The 13,273-nt window shown below is 33.2% G+C and overlaps 1 protein-coding gene across 3 annotated transcripts in view; it reads left to right on the plus strand.

Annotated features, from left to right (window-relative positions):
* LOC115888967 (neogenin) overlaps nt 1–13,273 on the plus strand; it is a 326,830-nt gene that overhangs the window by 301,163 nt on the left and 12,394 nt on the right. For 2 of the 3 annotated variants that reach the window (XM_030908855.1, XM_030908856.1), the window contains exons 7-14: nt 985–1,145; nt 1,212–1,330; nt 4,069–4,525; nt 7,400–7,682; nt 7,893–8,099; nt 11,836–12,127; nt 12,187–12,345; nt 12,403–12,605. In XM_030908855.1, coding sequence (XP_030764715.1) covers nt 985–1,145; nt 1,212–1,330; nt 4,069–4,525; nt 7,400–7,682; nt 7,893–8,099; nt 11,836–12,127; nt 12,187–12,345; nt 12,403–12,605 — 1,881 coding nt within the window. The remainder of the gene's footprint in view (nt 1–984; nt 1,146–1,211; nt 1,331–4,068; nt 4,526–7,399; nt 7,683–7,892; nt 8,100–11,835; nt 12,128–12,186; nt 12,346–12,402; nt 12,606–13,273) is intronic. The other variant, XM_030908857.1, reaches the window with a different exon arrangement.

Consider the following 13,273-nt stretch of genomic DNA (forward strand, 5'->3'; position numbering starts at 1 on the left):
TTCCCCAACCTGTTTCGAACCTCCATCGACAATCGACCGATGCAGCAGCGTTCCTTTCCCACACCGATTATCTCGACCACCGCCCTGTTATGCTCGTAACAGGTTGAAAAACAACCTATCTAAAATGACTGCTTCTCCAACCCGTTGCGAGCCTCCATCGACAATCGACCGATGCAGCAGCGTTCCTTTCCCACACCTGTTATCTCCACCGCCAGGCGTTATGCCCGCAACTGTTTCAAAAAACCTGCTTCTTTTATATCCTATTATTTTTAAGCTGTTGTAAATCATCGACGGTATCGACCGAAGCAGCTACGTTCGCCGTAGCGCTTTCCCCACTCCGTTATCCGTTGTCTCGCCGCCTGTATCGATGGTTGACGAAATAACAGGTCTGTTCGTTTTCCTGTTATTATCGATTCTGAATCGTCCTAGAACTCTCCAGCGCATGCGCAAATGAAATAATGTCTTCATATTTCTTTCTGCGCATACGCATCACAATTCTAAGACGGTTCAGAATCGGTAATAACAGGAAAACGAAAAAAGCTAACATGTTTTCCATCCATACTAGTTGTTTTTTGGAATTGCTTCGAGCAGCATAGAATTTCGTGGTGATGCAGAGCGCCGACTTCGTTTTTCGTTTCACGAGCGGCCGATCTCTACGTGTCGTTATTTTATATCTGTTATTTTTTAGAAGTAGTAACGGTTGCGTTATGTTATTTATAAATAATTGTTATAAAATAACAGATAGTTAAATAACAACCCATCACTAGTTGGCAACAATGAATTTAAAAATCGCGCCCTCGATTACGCAACTAAAAGTTTATAATAATTAAGTTGATATCAAATACATATAATACGTTTCTATGTTTTATCCTAAATCATTCAATTTTTATTAATAATATATACTTACGTCTATAATTATTCAATATTCTTTAATAGGAATATGGTGGTAGGTTTACGCCATGCACTAAATTAATTTCTTTTTAGGTGCCTCCTAGATTTTTAAAGAAACCCGAAGATAGGACAGAATATTCTACAAAAGATATAGAATTAGAATGTAGCGTATATGGTATACCCGAACCGAAAATTCAATGGTTCAAAGACGGTGAACTAGTCAAGTATTCTGAATACTATAAACTTGTAAATGGGTATGTTGATATTTTTATAAGTATGCCTACATATATGTGTTTTAATTTTTGAATTTTATATTTTAGAAATAATTTGAAAATAATGGGACTCCTTGTTTCTGATTCTGGAATTTTTCAATGTTTTGCAACTAATCCGGCTGGCAATATCCAGGCTGCAGCTAGCCTGAAAATCTTAACTAACCCCGGTATGTATTTACATAAATTTTCTATAATTCATTCTATTTAATAATATTTATATAAAATATATTATGACTGTTATGATTTTATTTTATTTTATTTGTATATATTTTTTATTTATCTTCACTATGTACCACCCATACACATTAATAACTGCAAAATTGCGTATTTATTTAATTATTTTTTAGTAAACGAGTTTTTATATTTATAATACTATTTTATACGTGAAAAATTATATTAAAAACAAAACTGGAATATAAAAGATATGAAATTCTCTATGTATGATATGCCGAAATTGCTAATTGGATAATTTTATAAATATAATCTAACTAATAAATTATGACATACAATCATGCATTTACAGTTTTTACGTATTAATCTAAAAGTTTTGTATATGTATAAAACATCTATGATAAGATACAATAACAATTATGACCTTTGTGTCATTAATGTTAAATTAATTACTGAAAATGCTTAAATTTCAGAAAATTAATTTCTATTACAGATTGCTGATTTCGTTTGTTTAATTGAATTGAAATTATAGTTATTATAGGGAAAACTAACAGATAAATAAATATATTTTTAATTTGAATGAATTTAAGTGATATATGTTCCAAAATTAATTGGTTCTTGAAGTATAGGGTGATTAACTTTACATTTAACTACTTTTGTAGACTATCAGAAAATAAAATTAATAATAATATTAAATCTAAAACGAAATTCTTGTTGCACTCAAGAACCTATTAGATGCAAGAAACAAAAAATGCAATAGGCAAAAAACAGTGACTTGGAGATTTAATCAAAATAATTGATTTTTGTTATACAGGCTGGTCCAAATTGTATTCGGGAAACCTGGGCAGTGTACTCTGCAGATAAAAATAAGTATATAAAAAAGTTCGTATACATGTGTCGTTATGCTTCGTTTCGGAAATACAGGGTGTAGAATTTTCATTTTTATTTCGATTTTTTCAAAACAATTTCTGTGGTAAAAAAATACCCAGGCACCAATTTTCATCCAAATATTGACGTTAGTTCAGAGATTATTTGAAAAAAAAAACGAAATAAAAATGAAACTTCTACACCCTGTATTTCCGAAACGAAACATTTTAGAACAAACATTTATTCAAACTTTTTTACTTATTTTTATTAGCAAAATATGCTGATGTTGTTTCCCGAATACATTTTAGACCACCCTGAATAATATAGTAGTAGAACATTACTACATTCTACATTCTATGTATTTTTTTTAATTGATCGCGTTGCGTTATTTCTAAAACAGAAAACTTTAGGATAAAATATATTTATATGGACGATATTTCTATAAAAGCTATGAAATTCGCCTAAATGAACCCGCGATTCAATATTTAACTTGGTGACTGTCACTGGCAAATGATTAAACATATAGAATTAATATCAGCTTTTGATACCTGCATAGCTTTAGCATGGCATAACATGATTCTAAAGCATCATTTAATTTTACTAAGAGGCTGCATTACAAAAAAAAATGTAAACAGCAGAAAATTACAAGTTTTTTTATAGTACATCAACAAAAAAAATAGTCCAAAACCAATGTGGGGTAGATGGTTATGGTGATGTGTAATTTTCTTTGCAAAAGGAGTAGATATTTTTCTTAGTAGTCATCTTTCTTTCAAAAGGAGTAGATACTTATATTATTTCTACAAGTTAAGATGTATATTTGTAATTTGTAATATTTGTAGTAAACAGTTTTTGGGAAAAAAAAATTGGGGAATTTCTTTCCAAAGCAGATCTACAAGATATACAAGGAGTAATTCCGTGGACATAGAACAACTATTTTTTTTAACCAAAATAAGTTAATTCGCCACAATTTACCTCTACAAAAGTGCTTCGTTTATCCGTTAGAGTGCACCAATGAAAAACAAACCCGAATATTAATTTATTTAAAATGTATGAAGCTTATGAAATATCATTTGTGATACTAACGTAACGTAATATTCGATATTTTTGCCAATTAGATTACTAGCACATAATAGATTTTATGCTCCTACATTTAACTTGATGTGACAGATATTTTTTAGAATTCATATTTGGAAAAATATTTTTTTTTTCAAAAAGTATGCACAATGGCGTTTTTTACAAGAGACAATAAATGTAGTACATTCTAGGACCATTTTACGAAAAAAAAATCGGTCGTCGATGAAGTTGGCAAATATTTATACTTAAATTTATGTAGGGGTGTGGGTAGTTTTTATCCTTCCCGTACTTTTTCTTGATTTTTGTGTAAGCCAAATGTTAAAGCGCTTAAAAAAACATAGGCATCTCAAATCTCATTCAAATACGAATATCGGTTCTTGAAATATGTATCTTAAAAAATGTGTTTATTATTTTAAAGTTTGATGCCCTAACGGACAAATGAAGCACTCTTGTGTAGAGGTAAATTGTGTCTAATGAACTTATTTTGGTTAAAAAAAATACTCAGTAGTTCCATGTCCACGGAATATTGGGACACCCTGTATATTCGTTAATCGAAAAAGGTCTTTAAAATTAACTGGTTTGATTAAAATGGTTGCACTGTATAATACACATCACACATCATCCATTAAGTGGTACAAGTTATTATTTCTTAGTTTTAATATTATTTTTTGTTTTCTATTTATTAATTTGTTTTTTTATTATTTTCTCCTCTCCCTCACCCGACTCCCTATCTCTTACGTTCTCATTTTGCATGCCTTGGTCACATCGTACACCGTCACACTCACGCCTTTAGTCGACAAGAAAAAGCCCCCGAAACCCCGATCGAAAAAAGTCCAACCCAGACCGCTGGACTCCTCGTACAAAAAACACTCCATGTCCCTGTTCACTTCGCTGCAATCCGAGGACGGTGGCAAGTTGGGAGACGTGGACTTTGGACATCTGTCCAAATCGGGCGGCAGCGGTCAGGGTGGCGACTACGATCCGCACCGGGCTTTCAGTTCGCTAAAGAGCAGCGAGTCGAACGACGAAGTTAACCTGGGCGATATCCAATCTGCATTCTCCTTTCCGAACACCGTTTCAGCTGGCAATTCGGAGCGGAAAGTGTCCGAAGGCCTACCCAGCGCGCCGCTGGATCTCAAGTCGGTCATTACCAAGGCCAGGTTCGTGATCCTGAGCTGGAAGCCGCCCCTGGAGAACGCCAACAACGTGGAAGCGTATTCGATTTATTACCGGCAAGAGGGAAGCGACAGGTGGGTTTATTTTTCTAGCGTTTCGAAATTATTTTAGTTTATTCGTATTTAACGTCTGTTTAATAAGAGAGGAGACGTTTTCAATAGACGAAATCGCGGAAAAGATCGAAAATGCAAACTGCTAATGTGTTCTTTAATAAAAATAAATGATAGATAGTGGATGCACATCCACCATGTTTACTAAATAAAAAACACTAAAGAAGGAGCATACAAAAAAATAGCATGCACTGATTTTAACCACTAATGAATGCCACTAACATTGATTAATGAAACAAGTTTAGATTGGAAAGCTATACTACAATACAAATACCGTATCACCGAAAATAATCGGCGTCCAGATGGCTTGGTAATGACGATTACACACACACAATGACATTCCCTATACAGAGTTGCTGATATGTGTGGAAACGGTCAATTATTATTAGAGAAAATATACAAGGTACTGCAAAAACTTAAATATGAAAGTTATAGGGTTTTTAAATGTCTATTGACGAGTAATAAATTTAAGTATACAGGGTCGGTCATAAAGCCGTGACACATTAAAGTTTCATTTTTCCCTTGTTTTTGTCATTTTTTCCTTGTATATTATGGTATATTTCAATTCTTCCTTCAATTCTAAGCAAAAATCGAAATACACACAATGTACCTCAAACCAACCGTTTTCGAGTTATTGACTGAAAATATCACTTATACCCTGTCAGCATTAAAATTTCGATGCGTTTAGTTTCATTCAACGATGCCATTCTGAAGAAAACTACGATACTTAATGATATTTGACATTAGTTGTCAAATTACCATTTATATATGTAAAAAATAAGATTAAATCAAGTCTGGAAATTACATAATTTTCGTTTAACATTTCAAAATCAAAACTTCATAACTCGGAAATGGTAGAATTTAGGTACACTATGTGTATTACGATTATTGCTTAGAATTGAAGGAATAATTGAAATATGCAATGTTATACAGGGGGTTGCATTTAAAAAAAAATTGATGTGTCATAACTTTATGACCGACCCTGTATACTTAGAGTTACTACTAGCTAATAGACATTTAAAAACCCTATAACTCTTGTATTTACCTTTTTGCAGTACCTTGTATATTTTACCCAATAATCGGTCTTTTCCATACATTTCAGCGACACTGTACAATTTTACATAAGAAATGACAGCGATCTTCATAGCTATCGCTGACGCCGTTTTTATCCAATCATATTGTACAACTTGGCGCTGTTCTTGCAGCGCCAAAATGACGCATTCGGACTTGACGAATTAAGTGGTTCTCTTCCAGATAAAAACTAACCAATCATATCACTTTGGCACGCATGCGCAACCAAAGAGCGCGAAACTGTGTTATTCAACTTTCACCTTATTTTGTGATAGAATACGCGTTGTATATAATAAAATCCAGACACTAGGCCAATTATTCAGTGAACACCAGTAAAAAATACAACTAAAGTGAAAAAACTTAAATATTATCAACTGGGGATCTTTACCATTGTAAAAAAGACTAAGGAATGTAATCTTGTAATACTATTTTTATATACATGAATTAGGGACGCCAGAAAAACACTCCTTTGTCAGTTTTGTTTGACATTTCACTTGACATAGATTATTTAACTATAAAAATGAGTGTGACCACTTTATGAGTGTGGGTGAGGGTCACTCACACTCACTTACACTCATTTATACAGACTGGTGCTAGCAAGACGACTTCAAGTTTTTAGAATAAAGTGCCTGAAAAAGCCCACTATATTGGAGCGAAACGTTGCATAAAAAAAGTTTTCCATCTTGCAATTATATAACCTCATACCCAAGAAAGGAAAACAAACTATATGGATAACATGGATAACAATATTAATGCAACATTGGAAAATTATGTGGATCACTGATTGGAAGCCGATGTTTTACCCCACGTTGGCTTTTGCAATCCATCACACAGTACTTAAGTTTTTTACTACCACTTTTCCACAATTATCTCGGGTTTGCGGTAATACGATTTAAATTTAACCTAACAACGAACAAGATCGCAGTAATAACTTTGAGAAACAACGCTTTAAACAGTTTTCGGTATTTTTTCTAAAAAGGTGGTTTTATTTTTTGAAGATTTTTTAATCTTTGATTGTCTTTGAGGATTTTACTGACCTTAACATGCGAAAATGCCCTCTGTCCTTGTTTCCCCTACAGCGGATGCGATCCAAAACAACTATACGTTTTAGCGGGAATTTGAATAATCTAATAAGTGAAATGTCAAACAAAACTGACAAGGGAGTGTTTTTCTGGCGTTGCTGCCGTCCCTAATGCATGTATATAAAAATAGTATTACAAGACTACATTCCAGTTCTTTTATACAATGGTAAAGATCCCCACAGTTAATAATATTTAAGTTTTTTCACTTTCTTTGTATATTTTTACTGGTGTTCACTGAAATTGGCCTAGTGCCTTGATTTTATTATATATAACGCGTGTTTTGTCACAAAATAACGTGAAAGTTGAATAACACAGTTTCGCGCTTTTTGGTTACTCATGCGTGCCAAAGTGATATGATTGGTTAGCTTTTATCTGGAAGAGAACCACTTAATTTGCCAAGTCCGAATACGTCATTGTTATCCCGGTAATATTTATTTTTAAAAATGCTGAACATTATAATTCATTTTTTCATAGATATACAGCATTTTTTGTCTATTCTTTTTTGTTGAAGAAATTAGAGTTGATTGCTATTAAATTTGTTGTTTAGTGCTATTTAATTAATTTTTGTTTGAACTTGCTTAGGGTTTTTATCCCGTTTATAATCTTAGCAAAAAAATTATTTAAAAAAATATATAGTTTTTATTTAAATGTTGTAATTAGAGTATAATGTTTAAATTCATTGCAGGGAAAGATTTCAAAACACATCAAGGTCTAAATTAGAAGAAATAAATATTGGCGGCCTATCACCTGGTAAAGTATACCATTTTCGAGTGGTACCGATAAGTGCCAATGGTCCAGGACATTCCTCAACTACCCTCACAATTACGACATTATCCGAGGAGCATGTTCCTAGTGCTCCTCAGAACTTTGAAGCCTACAGCACTACGCCAAGGAATATACACGTCAGTTGGAAGCCCCCAGAAGTATCAAATGGAAAAATTTTGCGATATACAATCTACTACATGGAGGTACGGATTGTGTATAAATTATTTAAGTGATCTAATAACTTAACAATATATCCATAACTGTGAAATTCTATTAACATTCAGCAACATTCTGTTAACCATTTTTTTTTATTATTTTTCATAGTTACAAGAAGTAGATAAATGAGTTTATTTTGAATTACTTCATCACCAATTAAAGATGTTTTGCATACCTAAATAATATTATTGTTTCAGACTACTTCATCAGTTGAGCACAATCTAGATACAACTGAACTTTCAACTGATATAAGTGGCTTAAACCCTTATACTGAATACAGTATATGGGTTGTTGCCGTGAATCCCAATGGTGCAGGTGCAGCTACAGAAGAAAAGTTAGTGCGCACCTTTAGTGCTCCGCCATCCGAAGCACCCAGCAATGTGACCGTTGAACCTGCTAGCACTGTAAGTTTCTCAATATTAAAGATTAATTAAATGTCGTATACAGGCCTGGTCGTCCTAAAGTTATGTTCTGGATGATGGGTTAGGAGATAATGATGAAAATTACTCAAAAGTAGGCTAATACATGACCAAGTACATATTTTGAATAGTATTGCAGCTAGAGTTTATAAAATTAATGATGACGTATTGCAAGCACCTCAGGAATAGTGATGGGATAACTCGAGCGAAAATTCGCTCGAATACTCGATTATTGAAATAACCGACATCGCTCGATTATGAGCAAGCTATGCAAGTGACGAGTACCAAGAGACGAACGCAAGCGATCCTAGAATGAACTCGATATACATTTCCGGTGAAACCGGAAGTGACCGAAAACAATTGAATAGGTACCGCATTGTATTTTATACGGTTACAAAGTGAATTGGTAAACATTTTAAATTCAAAGTGAACAGAACACAACCTGTACTTGTGGGCCTTATTTATATCTTCAATCAAGTCTTCTCCATTAGCTGCAGTTGCCCATGTTCTTGCCCTAAAAATGTATTGTTAACTTATTTTCGATATACTCATTTTATTTATTTTTATAATTATATTTAAATGAATAATATAATGATTTTTAAATTTAATTTTTAATATCTAGATTCTAGATACAAGATTAAATTTTATTTTACTAAATATTTAACATTAAATCTTACTAATATTAAAGTTTGTTAAGATTTTTAATTAGATCTTCCTATTTAGCTGAATGTCCTAATATGTATACTACTGTTTTTTTTCACAACTAAAATATGTTAAAATAATTAATCACATATATACATACCTAATAGGATCTCTAGGAAACAGAAAGAAACTTTTATTGAACAACAAAAATAAAACTACTAAAACAAATTATATTACATAATAATAATAATAGCTCCCGTATATAGCGTTTGACGCCTTGGGAGTAGCAAGGTACAGCTTGCCATACTAGAGCCGTTCGGTATACAAAGGAAGGTAATGTGGCTAGCACTACGCTTCAACCGCCTATTATTACCTCAGGATTGTGAATCCCAAGTACTCATTTAAGGCTGAGTCGACCTAGGTACCCAAACCATTTTTATTTTAATAAAAATTGTCGGCTGATGAAATGCCGGGTGTGGGATTCGAACCCACTACCTTGAGATTGGTAGACGAGAGCCTGTACCTCTACGCCACCGGGCACCTATTGGCAACTATATTACATAAGAAACGAAAATAAAACTAGAAAAACCAAATATATCACTCAAGAAAAAAATCAAAATAAATTAAGCCGCACGCTACTGACTCGAATCTGCCGTAACTGTGTGTTGTCGCTGAAAAAACTACGACACTGGTTACTTTCTGTTGATGGAAACCCAAATGGCGGCGTGCGCGAGGATATGCGCGTAGCGTTCCCGCCAAAGCGAGTTAGCCTGCCGTGTGATTTATATGCCGTGGTATAAGCATGACCTACAGTAATTTGTAAATAAACACACCTATTCGCAGACTTCAAGGACAGAAAACGGACACAGGAACATGAAAACGGGAGCCTTATACAAAAACCTGAAAACAGAAAAACAATTTTTTTTATACTAAAATTAACAATGTAAAAATATCAATAGGTATAAAATATAAATATACTGTTTAAAAAAAGCGTCCATTATTCCCAAAGAGACCTGGCTTATAAATCAAAAAGAAGCAAAAAGAGACTTTTAGTCGGATAGCATAATCAGATTATCAGTCCGATTTATTGCATTATTGACAATAAATCGCACATACTGGAGATAACTAACGTTGGTTATAGTTAAAAATGATCTTACCTTGCTGTAAATTGTTTCCATTTTCAAAAAAATCGCCGATCAAAGAGATTACAACACCATTTTCTTGCATCTAAAAAATGTAAAAACAGTGTTTATTTATTACCTATTTTTCATATACATGGGACATACCTACTACTGCAGAAACGTCATTTTCTCCAGGATTCTTCATGTAATATATATTTTATATACTTTATTATTATAAATTTTTATATTTATAAATTTTAGTCGAAATATTAAATTGAACTTCCAAAACGAAACTTAACGGAATTAATTAAAATGGCGTCGAATATTTTCTAATTTGTTCTAGAACAAATCAGAAGTTGTCTCTGAAACTGAAATCTGTCAATTCTAAACTGTGAAGTTAGACAAAAACAATGCTGTCCTTGTCTAGGCGGCCATACTTGTCGTGAGGAGAATGACAGGAATGACACTAATAACTGTTTCCAATTTTCCTATTTCAGTGTCACCCCCCTGCTTACTACTTGCCGTTCATTACCGAAAGAATATGTGCCCTGCGCACGCAACTTACTGCTTGGCGCTTTGCGTTAACGAGTACTAAACTTACAACATGCGACGGGTGAAAACCGTATTTTTAAATACGAGTGATATATCGCTCGAGTGATCACTCGGTTATTGCAATCGCTTGATACTCGAGTACTCGATTATTGAAATTAATCGGTTTTTCCCATTACTACTCAGGAATCAATACGTCATTATTACTCTTGTAAAATAAAGAAAGATCATAAATTAATTTTCCTCTGTCCAAAGTCTAAATTTCGTAGATGTAAGTTAACAACATTTATTAAACAATTAGTAAAAAAAGAGAAAACAACAACAATAATATTTTGGTACATCTTCAATTAGGGTTGCCACCCGTCCCGATTCTGTCGGGACAGTCCCGATTTTGATCCAAAAGTTTCGCGTTTTATATCTCGTTTTGTATTTGTTTAATATACACGTTTTTATTAAACAATAAAATTGTAAAATTTATTTAAAATACATGTTTATTAAAGTATTTTTAAAACTAGTCTTTTTATACTTTCTGCTAATAATGCTAAACAGGTTAACGAACGCGCGCGTCCAGTGTTAAAAATATTGTTTAATGGAAATTAGCGCACTTGTAGGCGTTAAGGCCTTTTTATGCTTGCGTATACTAAGTATGTTATATTTTAAAGTGTTTTGGTGTATTGTGGTGAATTAGTGTTTATTTTGTCAAAAAATGTTCATTTAAAAATAATTAAATAAACTAATAAAGCCAATTATACGGATTATACAGCTGAAACTTTTGATTTTGTTCTAGGTGTTTTAGATTTAATTGATTGTTTACTAATTTTGTTTCCAACTTTTCATTTTTTATTTTTATATAATTATTTGTAAATTTTGAATAGTTTTTTAAGTTAACGCAATAAAGCTTGATTTTCATGCATCCGTTATCCGGCGATACGTTGATACGATATTAATTTTATTGGTTGAATTTAAAGACTTTGATTGGTTAGAAACGGTTAAAGCTTAAAGCTTGATTTTCATGCATACGTTGTCCAACAATACGATGATACGATATTAATTTTACTGGTTGAATTTAAAGACTTCGGTTGGTTAGAAACGGTTAACCAATCGAAGCCTTTAAATACAACCAATGAAATTAATATCGTATCAACGTATCATCGGACAACGGATGCATGAAAATCAAGCCTAAGGCATAAAATATTGTTTCAAAATCCGATGGGCACATAAAATTTTACATTTAAGAAAATAGGCGGCACTAGTGCTGTCCCGATTTTTTAAATACAAAAGGTGGCAACCCTGTATCACTTGAAGTATCAAAATATTTTCTCTTTTGCTTTTTCCTATAGAAAGAAACTCAAAAAGTAGTCAAATCGCAACACACATATTGCAATATTTTATTACGTTACGTATTTTAGAGCATTCTCGTAAGATGGGAACCACCACCGATAGAGTCCCAAAATGGCGTCATAGTGGGTTACAAAATCAAATATCGCAAAACTGGCAAAGGAAAGGGAACCACATATACTACCCCAGCAAACGACCGGGATTACGTAATCAAAGATTTAGAAAAGGGCGTTTCCTATCAAATCAGAGTCTGGGCAATGAACGTCAATGGAACAGGACCGGCTTCGGACTGGGTCGAAGTAGAAACATTTCAAAACGATTTGGACGAAAGTACAGTGCCAGGGCAGCCATCTGGATTGAAATGTAAGTCAATTTATAATTGAACATATAGTTTTCTATAATATTATCATCATAAATTGCAGTTAAAACTACTTTTGATAAATTATATGTCATCTGGTCACCACCGACAAATCAAAACGTTCGAGTGCGTAGCTATATACTTGGATGGGGAAAAGGAGTACCAGATATTTATTCACATGAATTAGATGAAAGAAATAGGACCTATGTGATAGAAGGATTAGGTAAAAGATCTTAATACAGATCAATATACAATTCTACATTTTTTGTTTTGCCCGTAGAACCAAACTCGGAATACGTTTTAAGTATAAGAGCGAGTAACAGTATGGGTCCAGGTCCTCCCATATACGCCACTGCCAAAACTCAAGATGAGCCCCCTCCTGAACCAGCGGCTGCACTGATGCCGCCTTTAGGCTTGAAAGCGCATGTCTTAAGCACTACTTCTGTAGTTTTGTACTGGACAGATCCAACACTGAAACAACAGGTATTTAGTTTTTATTTATTTTAAATAGTTCTGATAGGCAATATGAAAAATTGCCATTCATTGGTGGCAAATCTGTTGTTTTCGTGTAATATTTGGAACTGATATTTTTATTTAGAAATAATATTTTAACTATTATTACCCTAAAAGTCCCTCAAACTTCTGTATTTACACTGAAATCATTATGTCTGCAACCCACAACTGTTACAATTCTACATCAAAAGTAGCCAACTGTTACACATTTTCGAATGCAAAGAATAATAGGAACATGAATTTTGTGGTGCGGCGAGCTCACTGCTATTATATCTGTTATTTTTTGAAATCGTCAGTTATTGTGATTCTATTAAAGGTTCGTTGCATAGCAATCCAGACTTACCATCACAAACTATTGATCACTGTTATTTTACTATACTGCACTGTTATTTTCGTATGCTATTCTTTGGAAGTAAGAAATATTGTGAACTGTTATTTTCAAATAACAGATCATTACATAACAACCGGCAACAACTTTTTAAATAACAATTTATTGTGACCCGGTCGTGGCTCCAGCAATAGTCTATCGGTCTACCACTGCTACTGGATTTGATCCCCGGCTAGTACGGACGCTTTATTTAAATAAAAAAAAATTATTTATATATAAATAGAGCAACTAGCAAGCCGCCACCTCAAGG

This window comes from Sitophilus oryzae, unplaced genomic scaffold (genome assembly GCF_002938485.1).
Source record: "Sitophilus oryzae breed Bouriz unplaced genomic scaffold, Soryzae_2.0 scaffold_810_pilon_pilon, whole genome shotgun sequence".
Lineage (NCBI taxonomy): Eukaryota > Metazoa > Arthropoda > Insecta > Coleoptera > Curculionidae > Sitophilus > Sitophilus oryzae.